This window comes from Melanostigma gelatinosum, assembly GCF_949748355.1.
Source record: "Melanostigma gelatinosum genome assembly, chromosome: 21".
Taxonomy (NCBI): domain Eukaryota; kingdom Metazoa; phylum Chordata; class Actinopteri; order Perciformes; family Zoarcidae; genus Melanostigma; species Melanostigma gelatinosum.
The window spans coordinates 18366790-18388598 of record NC_136654.1 but is presented as its reverse complement, the minus strand read 5'-3'; the positions used below and the strand labels follow the sequence as shown (position 1 = coordinate 18388598).

At 43.1% G+C, this 21809-nt stretch overlaps 3 protein-coding genes across 4 annotated transcripts; all 3 read right to left on the bottom strand.

The window, feature by feature from the left end:
* Positions 1-2641: 2641 nt before the first annotated feature.
* Positions 2642-14113, bottom strand: sec31b (SEC31 homolog B, COPII coat complex component). Of its 2 annotated transcripts, XM_079292821.1 has the most exons (26): positions 14005-14113; positions 13267-13513; positions 12752-12947; positions 12541-12636; positions 11965-12105; positions 11599-11741; positions 11408-11507; positions 11137-11298; positions 10610-10762; positions 10292-10522; positions 10133-10207; positions 9929-10021; positions 9693-9813; positions 9420-9598; positions 9207-9333; positions 8895-9040; positions 8608-8781; positions 8380-8517; positions 8089-8275; positions 7394-7777; positions 6335-6373; positions 5581-5639; positions 4919-5044; positions 4703-4822; positions 4526-4597; positions 2642-3919 (listed from the first exon to the last, which is right to left on the bottom strand). In XM_079292821.1, exons 2-26 carry the CDS (start codon positions 13467-13469, stop codon positions 3740-3742), a joined length of 3645 nt encoding a protein of 1214 aa, XP_079148947.1. In that variant the 5' UTR covers positions 13470-13513; positions 14005-14113; the 3' UTR covers positions 2642-3739. The 2 variants fall into 2 exon arrangements, with proteins under 2 accessions (XP_079148947.1, XP_079148948.1); XM_079292822.1 differs by lacking the exon at positions 6335-6373.
* A 224-nt stretch (positions 14114-14337) lies between these two features.
* Positions 14338-16394, bottom strand: ndufb8 (NADH:ubiquinone oxidoreductase subunit B8; the record flags this gene model as incomplete). The annotated part of the gene is given in 6 exon segments (XM_079293082.1): positions 14338-14502; positions 14798-14953; positions 15649-15748; positions 15922-16048; positions 16262-16379; positions 16383-16394. Coding segments are annotated over 6 exon segments (606 nt in total). The 3' UTR covers positions 14338-14409.
* Positions 16395-16692: 298 nt separating this feature from the next.
* gpx9 (glutathione peroxidase 9) lies at positions 16693-18788 on the bottom strand. The gene is made up of 6 exons (XM_079294037.1): positions 18734-18788; positions 18359-18520; positions 18149-18242; positions 17146-17276; positions 16928-17058; positions 16693-16831 (listed from the first exon to the last, which is right to left on the bottom strand). Exons 2-6 carry the CDS (start codon positions 18515-18517, stop codon positions 16774-16776), a joined length of 573 nt encoding a protein of 190 aa, XP_079150163.1. The 5' UTR covers positions 18518-18520; positions 18734-18788; the 3' UTR covers positions 16693-16773.
* Positions 18789-21809: the final 3021 nt, after the last annotated feature.

Sequence of the window (21809 nt, the reverse complement as noted above, 5' to 3'; positions counted from 1 at the left end):
CAGAAGTGACACAGATGACACAGCTGATCCTGCTGCAGGCCCAGTACAGTCAAACAACAGCAAGCCTCCTGCAGGAAGCATTTAATCCTGATTCTGTGAAGAAGAAAATGCTGACAGGGCTGGATCCAGGCGTCAACACTGTGTCATGATACACAGTATTGAGGAAGAAGCCTGCTCTTCTGTTGGTGTTGCAGGATATCTTCAGTTGTGGAAGTAATCTAGGAAAGTACTTGTTACGTGGGCAGAATGGCTGCTGTTAATGTCATATATCTATATATTAAAGGGTTATTATTATTGATGCATCAAAGGATTTTCTGTTCCCTGGATAGTTTTCGGTCTTCTGTGGTGAAGAATTCAACACTTCCAGTTTGCCGCTGAAATACGTGTGCAAGTAAAATATACCCCCAACTATTTAATACTGCAAATCTTGACCCTTGCCTGCAGACTGATAAAGTGCCCAAATATGTTCAACGGTTTACACAGAGCAGAGAGGAATGTATAGGACCAGTGTGCTGCCCAGATACATTACATCATCCTTTTTCAGGTCCAGGAGATTGGTTTGTGGCTGTCATGTCATACGTGTTGAGCAAACGTCCTCAATGCTGAAACAATTCGTCGATTCATCAGTTCAGCGTTTTAGTCCTACTCTGTTATTCTATTGTGCATTTTTTAATACTTAATATTTTTGGTTACTCTGCTACTTTGCTAATTGGTGTGTCTTGCTGCTGTAACATACAAATTTCCCCCTGGGGATAAATAAAGTACATATCTATCTGTCTATCTATCTATCTAGTCATTCGTGAAGCAAAAAAAAAAGAAAAAGCCTGATACCATCTCAAAAGTGAGGGCTTCCTCTTGTGTAATCATAACTTGAATATCTTGTTTTGCAGTCTTACAGTCTGGGAATGTTCACTTGTTTTATAAACAAAACAGATAATCCATTAATTTTAACATCTTAATCGACAATAAAAATAATTGTTAGTCGCAGCCTTCACTTCTAGTGGTGGAAGAAATACTGAGATCCTTTCCATTAGTAAAAGTAACAACACCACAAACTGCTCAGTTCATGTGGAAATACTCAAACTCTTTTACTTCAGTCAAAGTAGAATTTGAAAATATACTTTATACTTTAATACAATTATTGGATTATACGTATTGATGCAACTGTAAGCATCACTTTAATATTACTAAAGGTGGAGCTAATGCTAGCTACTATTTAATCTATAATAATAATACCTCAGAATGTACTTGTTGGTTATATTTTGTATTAATAATGTGACTTTGCAAAGCAACTGCAGTTGTCAGATACATTTTCCACTTAGCATGCAGAAGTAGAAGTATAAAGCAGCATGGAATGGAAGTACTTCACTGTACTTTGGCAGCATTATGAAGTACTTTATTTATAGTAGTTGGCCATGTCAAAGTTACACTCAACACATTGCAGAATTATTAAACTCCTGAAGCTACAGTGTCCCAGAGAGGCGGAGTAACATCCTGACTCGTGACTCTACTGTGGTGTGATGTGTGGTGAGGTAACATTATGTTAGCGTCACCCCAGAAGGAGATCACTGGAGGTTACTGCAGTTCAAACTCCCCGAAAAACACATTCACGCGCTACCCGGCTCACAGCGTCTGACTCCAACCGGCCAATCAGCAGCGAGGTCCTGATTTATGATCCTCCTGCGCCAATGGAGGAAGGGCGCGTGAACAATTACGCGACGAGTACAATTACGCGACGAGTACATGTGAAGTAAAGCTAGACATGTCTGAATGTGAAATCTGGGGACCTGGTAACAAATGAAATAGATATTTTATTTGAGCTTCCGGTCTAAACAGTCCCTCCTCAGAGCATTCTGCATTACTAATGCAGTGCAGGCAGGTAAAAAGTCTCATGTCAGTCATTGAATGCAACACACCTGTGCACACCCTGGTGGTAAGAAGCTCCACCTCCTGGGGAACTGACGCCCTATTTAGTGCTGAATGGAGTACTGTGAGGCATGCAACTGGAAAAACTGTGACGAAAGAAAAATACACACAACCAGGAAGCACCCTGTAGAAGTAATGTCATCTGGTAAATGAGGCTTTTAGGAGTCAGGCTTGAGTCATCATTAATCAGAGATTACAAGATATATATATAGAAAAACACAAACATCTCAAAACAAAAGTAGAACAGAGGGCTTTCAAAATATAGAACCCAAATTCTGCTTCAGAAATGAAGAAAAGCAACATATTAGACTACAGCGCAACACTCAAAAGCAAATACCCATTGAGGATACACGCTGTAACAAAAAGGGCTTTACTAATGAATCATGTTTAATGCATTATAGAGTAATAAACCATTCATCAGTACAAGGATTAAGTGACCAAAATGTTTTCTTTGTGATGAATAAAGTGTCATGGTCTACTCACTTTCTACTTAGTCACCAATTTTGCATTTAATATTAACAAAGAGATCACAGGTTGCTCACTTTCTAATAAAGCAACAGGACGCTTTGTAACCCCCAAAGACGTTCTTATTAATGACTAATAACCTTTCTTAACCATTAATAAAGCCATATTCCCCTTCTGAATAGCGCCTTATTTGGTACATGTATGAATTACGATGTCAGAAGAAATTGCTCAAGCGTCAACATTTTTTTATTTAAGTTTTATTTGAAAGAGATACCGACATGAGTAAAGTAAGCAACGTGGATTGTATAAATATCTGTGCAACCGAAATGGGCACACAGAGGCACTTCACTGCCTGCTGTTGCCATGATACGCCAAACTACCCAGCTTTATGTCCAGCTGCAAACCTCAGAATATCACATGTCCTCATTCGTCGGTTCATTTGTGTTGGCATCATCGTATGATCTAATCTAAAACAAAATACTTCAGAGTTACAAAAGGATAAGACGTAGGTGGAAAGATGAGTAAGAGCATCGTTAACAGGGTGAAGCACGGACGTCAATTAATAAACTAATGTCATTTGTGAAATCGGCAGGGAAAACATGCACTGAAGAAAGTCTGAAAGTCTCAGGAACGTATCAGGAAAATAGCAATGCTAAGAAATCAAAAATCAAACCGCAACTTGACAATCAGCGTATGGCATCCGTCTGCAGCGCTTTGGCCCAAAAGGACCCTCGAGGTAAAATCAACCGGACACAATCCGTTACAGCAGGCGAGCAGAACAATCAGTGTTTCCTTCATGCTCGTTGTGATCGATACACAGTATCGGTGTGTTTTCTCCCTTACAGAAACTACACCGACAGGACAGATAGTAAGATCAACCCAATTTTAATTTGCACCATTTTCACCCCCTTCTGTGGACGTATAGGAGCTGCTTTCCCCAGATGTTTTGTTTTAGAGCGCTGCATGTATTCAGTCAAAACTTAAAAAAATTGAGGAAAAATATGCACCAGTGTGATGTGGACTGTGAAAACGCAACTACAAACACCGCCTTGATTCAAACTTTGTATATTACACCAAACCGTTGAATTTACAGAAGCACAACTTTCAGAATACATTCATTTTATCGTAAAATCACCACAGCAACATCGACGCATCTCTACAAAAACCCACCTCACTGCCCAAACCAGCCACCAGGAAGGAACATGGAGTCATGAAGACCACAATCTGCAATATCATCAGTAGTTATTCTCATTATCATCATCGGGTCAAAAAGAAATAAATACATATATGACAATATGATAACACTGAAGTCTGGGTGGTGGTGGTGGTGGTGCTTCCCCCCCCCCAGTTAGACGCCCAGCTTGTTGGCGATGGTCATGACCACTTTGAGGATGGGCATGAAGGCGGAGATCTCGCTGAAGTTGCTGCTGCTGACCACCTGGGTGTGGACCTCCAGACCCCGCTGGTAGTTCTGGCTCGCCACGCAGCAGCTGATCTCGTGGAGCCCGTTCAGAATGTTGTGAGAGAGCTGAGACATCGGCAGGGGAAACATGATCGCATGTTACTATGTGGCGCCTGATGTTAAGCCGATAGAATGTCAGAACATTCACAGTGGCCACGAAGACGTCTTCACACTGCATGTTTTGTCTCAACGTAAGTATATTTTTTTTTGCATTTTTGCTGAATTGAATGTTAACATAGTCTTTTGTTATTGTAATGATTGAAGCTGTAAATAAAGACCTACCCGGCTTTACAGGAACTATGTTGTTCCTTAATTCTATTGTCTTTGTCTCGACCGCCAGGAGAAGTGGTTGTTCACTTTTACACTCTGATATGTTCGTTAAGCTTTAGCTTCCATCTTTATCTTTTTTTGCTGCTGAACGCATTTAGTAGACCTTTTTGTCTTCTTCTCCCTGAAATGGCTTTTTTTTCTTTGCCCAATAATTGGATAATATTTGTTCAGGGAGGGCACTTAGTGACAGTGTGGCCTCCATTGTAGCTCTGACAGCAGGGGGCGGGGCATAGCGAGTTCTTTGGTCTGGGTCATAAGAGGATTTTCACTCAACTTTTAACTATAGCTAAAACTTTTAATTATCCTTGATAATAACCTCGTATGCATGTAATCATTTCTTACCGACTGCTCTCTCAGCTTGTCGTACAGGTATCCCAAACGTTTGCCGGCATCATCAAGTTTCCTTTTTGTTTGCTGAAAAAGGGAAATATTTGAAGTCATTTTATTAAACCCAAACTTTCTCCTAGAATCAATGCAAGATTTGCGATGCAGTCGCACACGCTCAACAGTAAGACTCACTGGGTCTCCCGCTGCGAGCTGGCAGCGCTGCACCAGGCTGTCAAAGGTGGATTTGAGGACCATGTGTTCAGCAGGGATTTCTTTCTGCTCCACCCTCTCTGCCGGCAGCTGCTGGAGAAGCTGGGGAAAAAACAGGGACACAAATTTAAAAAAAAGGTGTCGACAGTGTTTTTGCCGAGTGAGCGGTCAGATAACAGCCCCGTCTCACACACCAACCTGCACGCTGGGCTCCTGGGGGGCTCCGGGGGGCACTTGGGTGCGGTCGTGGGGCTGAGGAGCCTCCACGGGGAATCCCATCACAGGGGCAGTGATGGGGGCTGGTGGGGTGTAGTTATCAGGGAGCTGTAAGATACATCCAGTCAGGGACAAGCAACACTGAAATCAATCATTTATTGGTTTTCCTTTGGCAACTTAGAGGAGGAACTCCACAACAAGCTGACTAATGTTTGTTCGATGGTGTCTGTCTGGTTTTTGGGGTTGAACAGTTAAGCAGGTTTATCAGAGCTGGTTTGCCTCTGCTGCTGGAAATTAGGTTAATGAGAGCACAATCCCATTTATCTGAGTGTTTGTCACTCTTCACGACCCCTTTCAAATTACATCTAGTGATTAAATTCATTGCTATTAATCAAATATTCATCAGTGCGGCTTAACGAATGCACATTACATTATTGAACTGAGCTGTTGAGTTGAATTATTTAACTTTGCCCACAACTACGACACAGCCCTGAACTACATCACGGCTCGTAGATCAGTGATTCTCAAGCAGTACTTGTACCCCAAAGATTATTCGGCAGAGAGCGGGAAGATTGTAGAGTAGCAAGTAGTAGTTTTTCTCGAAACAAAAGAGACTATTTTGATGGTGATGAATACACAAATACCTTCTTCTTTCTGGGTCCACCTCGTACTGCTGGTGGGTCGTTCCAGCCTTCTTGGGGTCCTAAATTAGAAGAATTTGAATGGTGACTAGAGGCATTTTCTTTGCGCTCACACTGCAGCAGTCAGAAATTGTGAGCACAAGACAACCTCTTCGTCGACACGGCAAAAACATGTCAATAAGCCAAAGGCTCTAGCAGCTTATCCGGAAACAAAACAGCAAAAATGGGCAAATGTTCAGGCCTAATGATCACTCAACAGTAACAATATCTCAATGCTGAATAATAACAAGCGTCTCATGAATATCTTTTGGAGCTCAAACATGTACGTATCAATTGAAAATGTAAAAAAAACGTCTCCGCTACACCGTTCATATGCTAACTGCTCAACACCTGAACTTTGAAAAAAAAACGGAACTCGACAAACTCGCCGTTAAACAAACAGAACAATTATTCTTCAAATCAAAACTTTAAAAAATAAGACCTAGTGTCTAGATTTGAGACTGGAAGATGTGGTTTTGTTCATTGTGTTTTAAGCTGACATCAACACGCGTAGATGAAGTCAACACATTTCCCTCAACATACAGCTGCAAAAGCAAACACCACAAAAAAATACACTGAGTGACCAGAAAAATAAACTTGGATAATGCCGTGCAATCTAACACAAAAGTGTGTTTTTGTGTCGTACAGGTTTTTCTCTGGTCACTCAAGTGTATATTCGGATGCACTCTTATTCCATATCCAACCCTGACATTGTCACCTTGATGGTCACACTGGGAATTCAGCCAGGGAAAGAATCCTGCAAGTCAAATGAGGTGGATAGCTGAATATGATTCAATAAGCATCAGCGACAGAGTCCTGCTAACTAGGGCTGGGCGGTATGACCAAAAACGCATATCACGGTATTTTGTAAGACTCTGGCGGTTTCACGGTATTTCTCTCTCTCGTTAAAGCATTAATTAATTAATTAATGCTGAAAAGAAACGGCTGGCCAGCGAACGGGCGTGTCTTCCGTTCCTTCACCTACATTCCCCTGGGTCCTAAGCCCCTCCATGGAAAGAAACGGGATTAGACCGTAGGATTTAGTTGTTCGTAAGTGTTGTTTAGGTTTATTTCTATATTTCTCTCATATATATATAATTTTATTGTCAAGTGAAGAAAAGATTACCCTGAAAATGCACACTCCGGTACAGTAGGTGGCGGTATGCACCTATGCACGTTGGTTGCCATCCACCAATGGAATTTAAAGAAGAAGAAGCCCCTCCATGTACAGCTTCTTATCACCATCTACTACCAACGTACATTTATAACAAATACCACACATATTACGGTAATCAGCGTTGCATATGTGTTGACCTAAATACCTTTTATTGTTCAGTCTTTGTTCATCCTGCATCGCTCTTTTCTGTTCTTTAATGTAAGGTTACTGCCACGACAGAGCCTCTCCCAGCTGTTAGCGAGCTTTACCCAGCATGCAGTTCGGCAGTGAAATTTTATAAATGTACAATTATTAGTGCTCAAAATTGTTTATCTGTCACAAACTGTTGTGTCGTGGTGTTTTGCCCTGTTAAAGAACGTTAGTTGTGGGTTGCTCATTGTTGTTATAAAGTTATGACCATGACTAGGGTTCCCACTCAATACAGTTAAGACAACTAGCTCCATCTGTAGCACTCCTAACGGCGAACAATATATTTTGCTGCCTGTTGAAGAGCAACAGAATTTGTTTTGGCTGTGCGACAGGAAATTAAAACTGGTATACCGGTTGAACCGGTATGCCGCCCAGCCCTACAGCCAACATCTAAGTCAACATGAGATCTACCTGTAGGAGGAGCAACAGCTGGGGCAGAGAAGGGCTTCACAGCAGGAGCTCCGGGGCCTCCCTGTGGGTACCCCGATCCGAGAGGGGCATAGGGACCGGATGCAGGCCCCTGGTTGTGGAGGGCCCCTGGGTACATGGGAACCGGGGCTCTGGATTGGGAGCCGGGTGGCATGGGGCCCGTGGGTGAAGAGGTAGACGGCATGAAGCTTGTCGGTGGCACCCCGGGGCTGGGCATGGTGAACAGGCCTCCAGGGGCCGATGACGGAGGTGGGAGTCGAGTTCCTGATAAGTTAGGAGCTGGCATGGAAGGACCTGTAGGAGGGAAGCCTGAGGGTCCCCCAACGGCCATAGGCTGAGGCTGGAATGGCTGACGAGGAAGGAAACCTGGGGAAGGACATATGCCATTAAGTCGAACGATAAAGCAAGAAAGCTGTCTGTCTGTCTGTCCCTCACATATCTCCAGAACCACTCATCTGATCTACTTCACACTTAACGGGTGTATTGCTGAGGACCCATGGGAGTGCTTTTGTCGAATTGTGTGTATTTCCTTTAGGCTAAGCGAAACTCCTGCATTCCTATGAAAGTGAGGCCTTATTAACACAATCTACCTAAGTTTACTGAACTCTGTTCAAGGTTTTCAATTCTAAAAATTAAAATCGGCCTGAAATACCGGAAAGTAGAATACAACATCAAACCTGGAGCCGAAGCAGGATGTTGAGGGTAGGGAGGCCTCAGGGCTGGGCGGGTCGCACTGGGCGGCAGTACATGAGAAAAAGGCGGCAGACCAGGCCCGGTGTTGGTTGGAGCTTGTGGCGTGAAAAACGACGGCATAGGAGGCTGCTGTTGGGCAGCCTGGGAAGGAGCAGAGGGCTGGTAGTGACTCTAAAGTGTGTGTGGGGGGGAAATAACACTGTGATTTAAAGAAAAGTTCATCAAACTCGTAAAAATATATGATGAAATGCTTTCGATTGCTCATAAACTTATACCAGATTTTGTGCTTTTGGTGTAGGAGTGGGCTTGGCTGTGGACACATCGACTCTGTTGAGGGAGTTTGGCCTGTGCTGTCCGACGGCAGCCTCTTCCTGAGCGTGGAACAGCCTGTCTTTCAGCATTGTGATCCCAGCCTGGGAAGACAAAATTGTGTCAAAACAACACAATGGTTTGATTTACCCGTTTTTGGGGAATAGAAATGTGTTTGCTGTTATGCCTCTTACTTGGCCTGAGTTCTCAGGCAGGTAGGTCATGGCAATGGCCAGACTGCCCTCGGCAGCTAGTATGCCAGCGTAGGAGGTTAGCTTCTCGGCCAGGATGGGGCTCTGGATGTCAACCTCGCTGTTGCGGAGGCGTTCGATTGACTTACGCAGCATCATTACTTTTTCAACCAGGTCCTGAAAAATACACAGAGACGCAAAGAAGGTCACTGTGAGTGCTACATCTTACGCATTTTCAGTGCAGTTAAAACAGTATTTTGTTGCTGCAAAGCGGAGACAAAAGATTGTACCTCCAGACCAAGAGGGGAGGAGCAGTCTCTATGCAAGGCCCAGCACTCCACTAGCTTCTCAATGTTCCCAGAGCAGATGTAGCACAGACAGGCCTGCAGGCAGCGCTTCTCCGTCCTCTCGTGCTCCAACCGACCTCCCAGGGTATCTGGCAAGAAGAATTGCAGAATTAAACGATGTTCGGGAAGGCTGACATTAGAGCAGGGAGGCCGAGTACAAAGGGAGATTATTATTCAGCGAGTATTCACAGTTTGCCTGGAAGCGAGGCAAGCTGCAGCACGACCGATGCTGGACCGCACTTGTGAGCAACTTACCGCACAGACGGGCAAAATCTTCAGGGTGAGCGTAAGTCAGCAGAGCAGCGAGAGCCTCCTTCCAATTGTCTAACTCACAGCTTTGCACTATGTCTCTCCAGTTCTGGGTCACCACTGAGGATATGAGCTGCAGTTGAGCCAAGACACATGAAAGTAAATGCTCTGCCTGTGATTGCACAAACTGAAACAGAATGAATCAAATAAGACTGCTACCATTGAAATGCTGTTCTTTTGCTTGCTGAGGTATTTTTGCTGAGTTTTCTTGAGCAGCTCCTCTCCTCCGCTGATGGACAAGAGGATGGCTTCAGCGTAACGGCAGTCGTTGAGACACAAATCCACCGCGCCCTCAAAGTTACCGACCAGCAGCGCCTGGCTTATCAAACCATCGGTGTCTTCAAAAGAACGACAAGGTCAGTCACCATCAACACCGAATGCACTTTTCCAACCAATGACATCATTCATTGTGTGTGCAGATGAGGGATTTACCACATGATACAGGGATCTGGAAATTGGAGTTTTCCTTTGGAGTCTGACTGTAGAGGTCTGCCGGTGAAACGGAACCAGAAGTTCTGGCATCACCTCCAGCAGCAGCAGCCACATCAGACCTCTGGAAATACAACAAAGGACATTTTACAGTAAACAAGCACTGCAAACTTGGTATGCAAATAATTAAAATAAAAAAATGTTTTGAATATAAACATTTTGTGTGCAGACTTGCCGACCTCGGTGGAGAGCCGCTGCATCTTTTCTGCCAGATCTTTGGCATCCACTCCGTGTCCATTGTGCTGAAAACTCTTCCCCAGGCATTTCGAAATCTGAATAAACACACTTTTCTTTACAGCTGACAGGATATGAGTGGCAGTAACATGCTTGTATATGACAGATATCAGCTGATGGCTACATTTATAAATCAGATGTCAGAATACCTTCTTCTCCAGGTCATCTTTGCTGAAACCCAAAAGTCTGAGGAATTTCACGCGGGCTTCGTCCTCAAAGTTCACCTGTAAACAGAGAAAGTGAATTGATTAAAAAATAAAATGACACGACACTGACTGTCTCGATGTCAAGAGGACGCGAGGACCCACCAGAAGGAACTTCCATATGTCCTGCTCAGCGTCGGACTTGGCGCTCTGGATCTTGGCCTGGCAGTAGTTGTTGAAGGAGCCCGACTGCAGCGCTGCCTGCAGCTCCCTGGAGCGCTGGAGGAACTCCGTCTCCGTCGTAACTTGGCTCATAAACACTTGTCTAGGGACGGGCTGGGGGCTCTGCACCGGAGGCAGCTTGGGATTCTCAAAGGTTATCAGCTTTCCACCGAACTGGGGGGGGGGGGTACACAACAAATCAGTCATGAACACCTTTTCCATCATCAACATGCTTATAAAACATTCAAATGTTGCACTTACAGCAAAGGATGCGCCCACAGGCCTGCGCACCCACTTAGGTGGCTTCTTCAGAGGGGAAACTATGGTTTCCTGCACTGCAGGCTGAGGAACTTGCAGGGGGGGGAGCACCTGCCCCGTACCAAAGGGGTCCATTGAATCAAATGAAGAGGATATCTGTTAAATAAAATGTTTGAAGTTAAAAACAAGCTCAACTCTTTGGGCTGGAGCTGAAACAATTACTATTTTGAGAATTAAGCAAAATGTTCACATTTCACTGGTTTTAGCTTCTTAAATGTAAACATCCGCTGGTTTTCTTCGTCTTCTATGATTGCAAACTGAGTCTTTGGGTTTTGCACTGTTATACAAAAAAATACACCGAAATATATTTTAGACCAAACGATTAATTCATTTAACCATCTTTCAGATTTAAGGTTATACTGGTGTTCATTAGTGGATGTCAATCCCTTCACACCTGCGCCATCTTGTGGACAAACAAGGCAGTGCAGCACATCGCTTTTGGGATTAAATACATTAAGAACAGCAACTACCTTATCAGCTGTGCTTTGCTGCTGAGTCTTCAGGCTTCCTCCCATGACAGAGTAGACAGTGATTCTGCCGTCGAAGGAGGCGGCTGAAAGGAGAGCAGGATTCCTGGGGCACCACTGGACATCAAAACACCACTGGTTTGTTGTTGGAAGCTCATAGATTACCTAAAATGAATGAAATGGCATGTGAGAACCCACATCATTGTCACTGAGTCACAATAATGAAGCATGGTTATTCAGGCATAACAGAGAAGCAGCGGTTAGTGTTATATACCTCTCCGGTGTTTGGATTCCAGCAGAGGATCCTGTTGTCTTTAGCACTACTCAGTAGGAGCTCAGAGTCCGCCTGGCTCCAGGATATGGACAGAATCCCCCTGTAAGGAAACACCAACAGAAAGTAAATACAGTATATTCTGCAACATGACAAAAAAAACCTGAAATGAGCAGAAACTGTTCAAGCCTCACCTTGTGTGGTTCTCAAAGACTTTAAGGGGTGAAGTGGCAAAACGGAGGTCCCACATCTGGATGACTGGCATTCGGTCATCTTCAGAGGCCAAAACCAACTGAGTGGCCACATCAGGGTGCCAGAGCATTCCTGAACAGTGCATCTGAAATCACACAACAGATGAGATTTAGAATAAGAGACTTTCTACAAGGTGCTAAATAAATCATTTTAATTTTGTCTAACCAAAATAAATGCTACACACAAAGCCTGACAATAACTGATGAGCCTTAATGATTGATTCATTAAGGATTGACTCATTATTCATTCTTAGTTTTTTGGCAGAAGATAAGTTAGAACTTAATGTAATTTCCATTAAAGCCACAAACCCTGTTGCTGTGGTCACTGATCTTGATGATGGGCTCGTTCTTCCTCAGATCCCACACGACTGCTTTCCCACTGGGGTTGGCAGAGGCTAGGATGTGCTGAACCTGCCTGTTCCAGGACACAACACTGATGTCTTCAGCAGGCTGAAAGAAGAGACAAAGGCTGGTACTGTCAAAACAAACCCGACCGAATCTGAGACAAAGAGATATTCAAATGATATTATAACAATGCTGATGGTGATGTAGGATCAAGATATTTAGCGAAGTCAATTGTTTATATGAAATTGATGAATGGCTTGCTGGGGATATGTTAATTTTACAAAGAAAATGTCCATTGTGACACTGCATCATCAACCTCATTGTCTAAGGGAAGATATACAACACAACACATACAATGGAAATGATAAACAAAACATTATTGTGGCTTTTAGTATTAACTCACATACATGACACTACAAAAGGTAAAGAAACAAAAAGAAAGCTGCCAGTTGTGGTTTATATTTTGTGCATTGACTCACAACAGACATGTGTGAACTTCACCAAACTCATGACATCTCAATCACACACACACACACACACCTGCGTCTTTGCTCCTGGTGTCATTGGACTGTTGAAGTTGTTCAGATCCCAGATATATATCTCTGAATCATTTGCTCCTGAGGCGAGGAGATTACTCTGGCAGAGGAAAAATTGAGAACGATTAAGAATGTGTATAGCAGCACCAGGAAAGTGAAGTCTTCCGTACAAACTGTCTCTAAGGACACAAAAGGTTTCGCTTGAAGACCTTTACCTGAAAAGGGTTGAAATCGAGTGCTCGGATGGGTCCTGTGTGTTTGTCAGACTGTCCCACTACTGCCTCTGCGCCGCCGCTCATTATCACCTCTGGGTTATATACAGTTAATGTGCCATTTTCACTGCCACCGACCAGTCTCCCTCCAGTACCGTCTGCTCCCATTCCAAAATTCACCCATACGATACTGTGCAACCTTTGGAATAGGAAAAGTAAAGTGAGTTAATTGTTACAAATGGCAAACTCAAAGCCAAAACTGAAGTGCACTTGGTGTTTAGGTGAGCAATCCTCTGTATACTTCTTTAAATGATATGTTTAACTGTCAAACAGCCCAAAAAAAAGAGAGAGGAAAAGAATACAACATGGATTTAATATTTGAATTTGGAATGAGCCATGAATTATTTTAAATCTGGCCTAAATTGTTTGAAGTGAAACCACATCCCTTCTCTACAGTGGGCTGATATGGACAGAGGTAGCATCTTGTATCTCATTTATGAATCACCTCTATAATTTACCTGTTTGAGGTGGGTAATGACCCTTTGAGCTGCATGTCCAGAGATGGATCTGAGAAATCCACCTCAAATATCTCCAGGGCAGCTGTGGTGTTGAAAGAGGCATCGAGCTGCTGTGCTGATGTTCCTAAGGCCAGGTGGATGGGATGGTGTTCGGCCGGACTCCACGCTTGGTGGGCAGTCCTCTGGATCTCCTTCAGCCTCATATTCCTCAACAGGTTTCAAGTCCCGGACAGACGAACGGACTCCACTACATCAAAGATAATACACATATTTGATTGACAATTGGTGTGGATTAACAATACACTGTTAAATACTACCTTCCAACTTAGCTCCAGCCCTGACAGCTCGTCTCCGACTATTCCCTGAAACTAACCTGATATGTATCAGCTAGTTAGCTAATGTTAGCATGTCGCAATTGCGCTCTAACCAAGTCTCGTACACTTTTACTACAGCTGATAACATTGAACACATTATCTGGTGGCCGCCATTACCTAACAATTACTCCAGTAATTTAAATGGATCTGATAGTTTCTTATTCATGCCACTGCATAATAAATCACAGGAGCTAACAGGTTAACGTCTGTTCCAGTGCATAACCGGAACCGATGCTGCGTCTAGCTAGCAATCAATGTTACAGCCACCACCCTTGCCTCCATATCTCAACAGAAATGCTGTGTATCAGACACGTTTAAGCCAGCAAAGAAAATATGTACATATATGGCTTTGATAGTAACTCACATCAACTCTATTTATCACAGCCTGACTCTCCGCATCCACTACAAACTGGAGAGCTAGCTACTTCTCAGCAAAAGCTAGCAGCTTAGCCGCTGGCGGATTTCGCTCAAAGTACTTTTGCCGTGTTGTCACTGAGCTACGGTAGCCGACAGGGACATTTTCATACAGCGGTAGTGGCCTAAGGTAACCCCGACGTCGCCGTTGACCCAACAAAAAAACATGTCTGTAAATAGTATGTAGCGTGCTTTATAACGACGGATCAAAGAGTTGTGAACTTGTTAACTATTTGACAGGTTGACAGTCTTTTTAAACACAAAACAACAGCAACACGTTGAGGAATGTAACTGAATACAAGTCTTTATTTTTGACAGAAATATATATACACAAGTAAGAGTCAGATTGTAGTCATTAGATTTTATAATTTTTGACTTCCTCTGGTTGTTTTTCCGGATCTCCTCCTTTCTCCAAGTACAGGTTGTTATAGGGATACTGTTTCTCCGCCTGGAAGAGAGACAAATGATTTTATTGAAAACGTGCATGTTATTAAATAGAGAACACAATCCAAAATAATCTCATCCACAGGTGGCACAGCACTAAAATTAAATGACATTCAAATACTTGGTTGCGATTAGGTAATATAAAGAAGGGAAAAACAAATAATTCATTACACTAGAGGGTGAAATAAAGTCAATCTTGTTGCTTTTAAAACTATTGATTAATTGATGAGGTGATTTCACATCCCATTAAAATAGAATGTAGCAGAAATGAATAAAGCCAAGCATTGGGCTGTACTTACAACAGGTTGATAAGATGGTAATTTCTCCCCAACGTAGAACATAAACAGCATGAACCCGATGAAACCAAACAGTTGTTTGCACATCGTGGACCAATCCACAGGACTGGGAGATGTATCCACACGGTTCCTGATGAACATGTCAAAATCCCAATGCATCTAAAGACGGAGAACAATCACTGATTAATAGGGATTCTTATACTGTAATGTATATACTGTAACAGCTATGTTGTCATCTAAGTGAACTTATGATTGTACAGAGGCACTGCCTTGAGTAGAGTCTGTACAATCAAGCTGATCTGAATACTGTCTAAATATCCCAAAACAATTGTGTCTATAGAGAACAATGATATACTGTGCACTTAAGAAATACGTTTTTTATGTTGTTATCTATATAACTGTCACAATCTTAAGCTACAATGGTGTATCCGCATATTGTAGAGAAAATTATAAATGCACAATCTTTAGAAATTATACAATGTTTTGTAGGTGAGATGTCGCTTTAGTGCAGTAGCATAACGTTAAACATTACGATATGGACATTGTGGGACATTATTACTTTTGGCTGTCACTTAGAAATTGCAATTGTATTTGTTACGAGGCCTTGGAATGCTCATTCATGGGTCACAAGTATGGTGTTAGTTTTGATAAGCGAAACGTACCAGAATGAGCAACAATAACATGATTTCATGTTGAAAATCATGTTTTAAATTTCATGGAACCAGCCCATGTAATGCAATTTCTTGTTACTTGTAGCCCGATATGTATACCAATGCTGATATATCGATGATAAACTCAATATATATGGGTTGCACAAGTGAACCTGATATCACAGCAAGTCATTATTATCTTACCGGCTCTCCCCAGTTCCTTCTCAGGTCAGGGTGGTCCCACTTGTACCAGGGGTCTCTCTCATGCTGAGACCTTTCTGGTAACTTTGGATAATCACCAAAGCTGCAACACAACGATGGCAATTCGTTAAACATGACATGTACTGACTTTATTACCCGGTGATTCACGCAGTGGTGATGTATCAGCCAAGCACAACAATACATGAGCTGAACATTACTTTTCATAAGAGCAGAGAGACCAGAGGACGGGCTTTTTATTTTCAAAATAAAGCTCACCCCTCGCCGTTGTCGGGATATGGCTCATAGTCCTCAACCCTCATGTTGTACTTCTTTGCAGCAGCAGCTTTCTCCTCGGGGGTCGTCGGGCATGGACCAGGTAGACCACTCTTTGACACACCGGAGGCTGAAACACAAACGATTGCACGAGTGTTATTCTTTCCGCCATCTCCCCGTGGATGTGTAAAGAGCTTCACACTCATTCAAAATAGCCGTTGCGATAGGTAGCAGAAGCTAACGTTAGCATGTCAAGGTTACGCTCATTCGAGGCTTTAAACGTTAAACTCTGACACGTATCTAAAGAGAAATGTATCAGAACGAAAGCTATAACAGTACTGACCTGCTCTACATCCCGACAAAATGGCTGAAATGCCAGGACCTTTTCCTTTAGAGAGAGCCTGTGCCCACCGTCGGAAACCAACTCCAGCCATGTTTACTGGCTGCTGCTGTCCGACAGACTAGGAAGTACGCATGCGCAAGATTGGAAGTAAGGGTCTGGGTAAGGACCAATTCATACTAAACATACATTAACAAATGTTACTGCTGCGTGAGCCATTCAACCTATTAACAAAAGCAATAATGGGAGTGACAACAAAAGCAACTACGAGAACATGTCTTTTATAGTGTTTTTATTCATTTATATTTATGTTTGAGTTGCAGACACCATCATATTAGTGTAAATGTGACAGTGACATGCAAAGTCCTCCAGTAGCTGAAGGGAACTCGGCCTCGGAGTGAATGCACTGAAGCCCTGAGGCCTGTTCCTCTTCCCATCAGATCCAGCTCAGGTGCACGAGTGCATTTACTGGGGGATCGTCACTCTGCCACCGGTGACAAATTGGAGAAAATCCGTCAGAGAAGATCTGTTATGTCCTTCTCCACATTCTCAATGGGGCAATGAAGTTCATACCTGCAGTAAAGGGAAAACATTAGAGCCACTATTATGTATGACCTAATGAAGGGCTGATTTGGTTTCTAACTTGCGGTCCATAATGTACAACTTCACCTTTTGAAGGGCATGCCATCTGCCGTAATTAAGAACTTCTCAAAATTCCACCGAATGTCATTGACAGTGATTGGAGACCAGTAGAATGTCTTCATATCTCCAATAACAGGATTCACAAATGGCAACAATTCCTGTGACAGTACAAATATACTCTATAACTAAAAGAAAATCATGAACTAATTGTATACATTCATATACTGTGTAAAAACCAACACTACCTTTAGATAGGTGAAAAGAGGCTCTTCATTCAATCCATTCACCTCAACCTTCCCAAAGACAGGAAACTTTGGCACAAACCCGCCACCAGGTCTCACATACTTAAGAACGTTGAGAGTTTCATGATTCCCCTCTGAAAAGATATAAGTACAATATTTCATGACTAATGAGTTTTCAACTTATGCTTCAGGAAAACCTGTGTGTATTCATAACTTCAAAATAACATGTCAAATGTTTACCGCATAGCATGTACATCAGACAAACCAATTATGTATAGAGGTCAGTTGTGGAAAAAGTATTCAGATCCATTAATCAAGTAAAACTACCGATACATTAATGTAAAAATCCTAAATTACAAGTAAAAACCCAGCATTCAAACCCCTTCTTCAAATAAGTATCAGCAGCTAAATGTACCCAAAGCACCAAAGCAATATTCATTCCTCTGTGACTGATTTTTATATGAATATTTGCTGGTCTACTCTAGGTGGAGCTAGTTTTTACTTTATATACAGTTGGGTAGTTTAGTTTAGTAGTTCTTAGGTGTCGGGCCCCTCCAAAGTTTCACACAATAAATCTGAGGGGTCATAAGTTGATAAATGGGGTAAGAGGAAATCACTCTTTGACATCTGAAATGTGACAATGGGCCCCAACCAGTCATTGCATTTTTTTGGTAAGGGGTCACAAGCCAAACGGTTTTTAAATCATCAGTCATCTTTAACAATGTGTTGGATTTTATAAGATTGTCATATGCTATTTAATTTAAACCTAGTAAACCATAGCTGACAATTAAATGGAGTAAAACGTACATTTCTCTCTCTAAAATAAAGCAGAATAGTACAAAATAGCATGAATTCTAAATCCCTTAACGTGCCTCAAAATTATTCTTAAGTACAGTACTTGAGTAAATCCACACAGTTACTTATGTAGAGTACAGTATTCTTCTCGCACACCAGGTAAATAATATGTAATCTCTGTCACATTTTAAAAGCATCAGTGTGTACCCACCAGGTGACTGGAGACCGAATTGGTTGCTGGGGAATGATAGGACAGTGAAGTTGAGGTCGCCAAACATTTCCATCAGTGCATTCAGTCGATGGTACTGAGGGAACAGGACACAAAATCAGATGGCTTTAATAAAAAATGACAGCACAGGAGATGTTTTATGAGATAATGTGATCTGGCTGCAATCAATCAGTGCTCTTTGTAGAATATTACCTCCTCTATTGTTGACCCTCAGAAGGTGGCAACGTTGATGATGAGAAGCACTTTACCTCTGTAGTTACTGAGCGGAACCAGCTGTCCATCCAGGGTCTCGACAGAGAAATCATAGATTGATTTATACGCTGTTGGGCTCTGACCATGTGGCTTAAACATGTGCTGTGGACAAAGAAAATCAGGCCTTAACTTTTTCAAGCAAAGGTCTCATCCTGATTTGTAGTTGATAAGAGCAAAGGGATTTCACACTCAGGTGTGAATTACCCCCCCCCAAATAACCATGGTAACCGCGGCAATCTCATTGGCCGAGAGCCAAGAGACCCGAGGACCCCTGTGGTTCAGCCGATGTTCTATAAAACTCTCTGCTGCCCCCACCTCATAGCTTTCCCCCTTCGACCTCGGTTGAGTTAGGAGGCACACAACCGCTCTCTTCGCCCGGACCCCCCCCCCCCGTCCAGGCCACAGAGAATCCAGCTTTTTCCAACTCTCCCTCCGGGGTAACAGGAGGCACACAAGGCTCTTCGCTCGGACACCCCCGTCCAGGCCACAGAAGAACCAGCTTTTCCCCCTTCGACCTCGGTTGAGTTAGGAGGCACACAACCGCTCTCTTCGCCCGGACCTTCGTCCTGGACGCATGAAGACACATCGGCCTCTCCTCCCCCCCCCCTCCAGCACGACGAGGCCACGAGGAAGCAACGGCCCTTCAACCCTACTCAAACCCTGACAAGCCGTTTCGCTGGATGAAACAGCCCGCGATAACGAATCTGCTTCAGCGATCAGTTCAGCGCTTTTTGTTTCTTTTTCTTTTGGTGCACACATTCCGGCGAAGGAAAGACGACAACGCCTCCCTCCTTCACCGACGATTCCCGGTAAGACGCACGGACCACGCCGTCAGCCGAAATTAGATCACCCTCCCTGCCGCGAGGACAGATCACGTCTGCGTTTGCTCCAGCCGAGCCACGCCACGACAGACCGAAACAGCGCCAGCTCAACGCCGCGCTGAGAAGCACCCCCCCCCCCTTCCTCTCGAAGAAAAAGGACAACTTTGCTCACGAACCCTCCAACGTTGCAACGAAGCATCTACAAGTAAGATTCTTGGCATTTGGGCATAGCTTAGCTTAAATTAACTTAAGTTTAATTCAGGCCATCCATTTATATGTTGATATTCCCGTGTTTTGGTGTGTTTAAATTACTGTCGCGTGATATCGAGATATTGCGCAATCATTACGGAACAGAGAAGTTCCGCTGTATTTGTGTATCAACTATGACTGTTTCTTTGGGATTAATTTCATTCATTGTCTTCCACTCCGTGTGGAAGTTCTCTTTTCATTAACTCGACTCGGTGAGTGAGCTGAGGTGCGTGGTTTATCACGGCATAAGTTACCGGCAGTTCTCAAGACGACAGCGGTATATTTATGCGTGATAGAGCCAGCCAACTCAGGCTCACTACAACGCGCACCGCGCGCAGAAGTCTGATTCATGAGCCCCCACCTTTTTTCTCTTTCCTCCTTTCACGAAACACACACACACACAGCTCCGAATTCTACCCCTGGGGAACCTCGTTCAAACGAGCGCCTCACATCACGTGCTGCCCAGGCAAACGTGAATTACGCACAGCAGCCCCATTCTGCCATTTTGTCCGGGTCCCTCGACTCCGCCATCTTTGTAGTTTCTAGCTGTAGTTCTTAAGGCCCCTCCCCTTTGGCCAGCGTCACTCGACGCCGCCATCTTTGTAGTCTTTAGCGTAGCTGTAAGACTCCTTCCTGTTCACCCACAGACCCACACACACACACATACACATACACACACAGACATACACCCTCATCCATTTTATTCATTCTTTAGTTTAGGCATATAAAATTGTATGATAATGTTTGTTGGTTGCAATATTAATTGATTTGATCATTTATTATTTTGATTCAATAAACTCTGTTATACTTTCAGGAGCAGTCGTCTGTGATTACTTGTGCATATGTATTTGATAAGACTGTATGTAGTAGCCGGTGCTCGAACTTAAAAACCTTCACTGTCACTGAATGTATAGTCATACGCAGACTATTGACATTATGAGTGACTACTAATTATGAGACTTAGTTTTATCGTTTGGTTATTGGTCCCTGTTCGCAGGGTGGTGCCCCGTTTATATTAATAATCATTAATAATTGTTACATACATCAATAATTCTATTGATGTCAAGAATTCAGTTTCTTAAATGCTGATAACCCAAACACGCTCCTTTAGTTCCCAACATAATGGTGCCCCGTGTGAGGCTACGTTATTCCAGTTTTGTTACAGTATATATGCACATTAATCCATAATTAATTTTGAATAATTAATTTTCCAAAAAATATTTTTTTTTCGAAAAATTATTTTTTTTCTTCTTTTGAATGATCCAAATTCCTGAAACTTATTTCCCAAAATAGGTAGGCTTTGATCTTCAAAATCTTGTCTTATTGTAATTAAATTTTTGATTTTAAATTTTGATTTTTAATCTTAATCTTTAATTCCCTTCTCGAAATTTTATTTCGTTTCCAGGTTTAATTATTCGTTTCATTTCTTAAAACTAACAGCCAGCTGTGTAGTAGATTTGATCGTTTATTTGTAATACCTTGCTTGCTTTCTTAAATCCCTCAAAGAAGTTACACACAGCTGTCACAGGCCCAAAGTGCTAAACCACATTAGCATTTTCGCACCTCTGGCTGCAAAGCAGTAGTGATACCTCAGAGCAGCAACAGTAGAAACGTAAGTCATAGAGCTAGACATTTCACTGTGCGCCTGCATGAACCGTAACACTAACAGTAATTAACATCTAACAGTAGAAATCCTAAGTCACAGAACTAGACATTTCACTGAGAACCGTAAACACTAACAGTTTCCGTTCTAACACTAGGGAATTAACAACTACTGGGAGTCGTGCTCATTAGAGAGAATGAGCAATGAGAAATCCCCCATACCTGGAGCTGTAGCTCCAGAAGACACCGCATTACGAGATGCGGTGGCTGATGTCCTCGGACTCACAGCAAAGGAAAGAGAGTACTTTGTAAAATACACTGCTGTCCTATGCGACGAGCAATTAGAGCAACTGGTGGCTTATGTAAATAACCCAGCAGGTAACAGAGAGCGCCTGATTCAGGACGTAATCGGCGAAATACTGCTCATCTATCATCAGAAAATGCAGCTGCAAGCTGCCCGAACCCGGGCACAGAGCGACGAGCAGCAACGCGAGATCTGGACACTCCGAACAGAGGTTCAGGAGTTGTCACGTGACTGTAGAGCCCTACAGTCAGAAAATAGTAGCCTGCGCAGTGACCTCAGAGAGGTCAACCTAGAACTCTCTAAAGCATCAGAGAGTGGTGACAAACTGAAAGCGCTTCAAGGTGTTCCAGCAACCCCGGTAGGTACTGCTACCCCCTACCGAGCCTTTCAGCCCAGTCATTTCTTGGTCTCGGCT

Bases quoted from the DNA above. Each gene is read 5' to 3' on its own strand.
- sec31b (XM_079292821.1), bottom strand. From the start codon at position 13,469: ATGAGGCTGAAGGAGATCCAGAGGACTGCCCACCAAGCGTGGAGTCCG. The intron at 11,508-11,598 runs GTGAGGCTTGAA...GTTTCCTTACAG, and splicing joins GTCTTTGAGAACCACACAAG to GGGGATTCTGTCCATATCCT. The intron at 11,299-11,407 runs GTATATAACACT...CATTCATTTTAG, and splicing joins GGAATCCAAACACCGGAGAG to GTAATCTATGAGCTTCCAAC.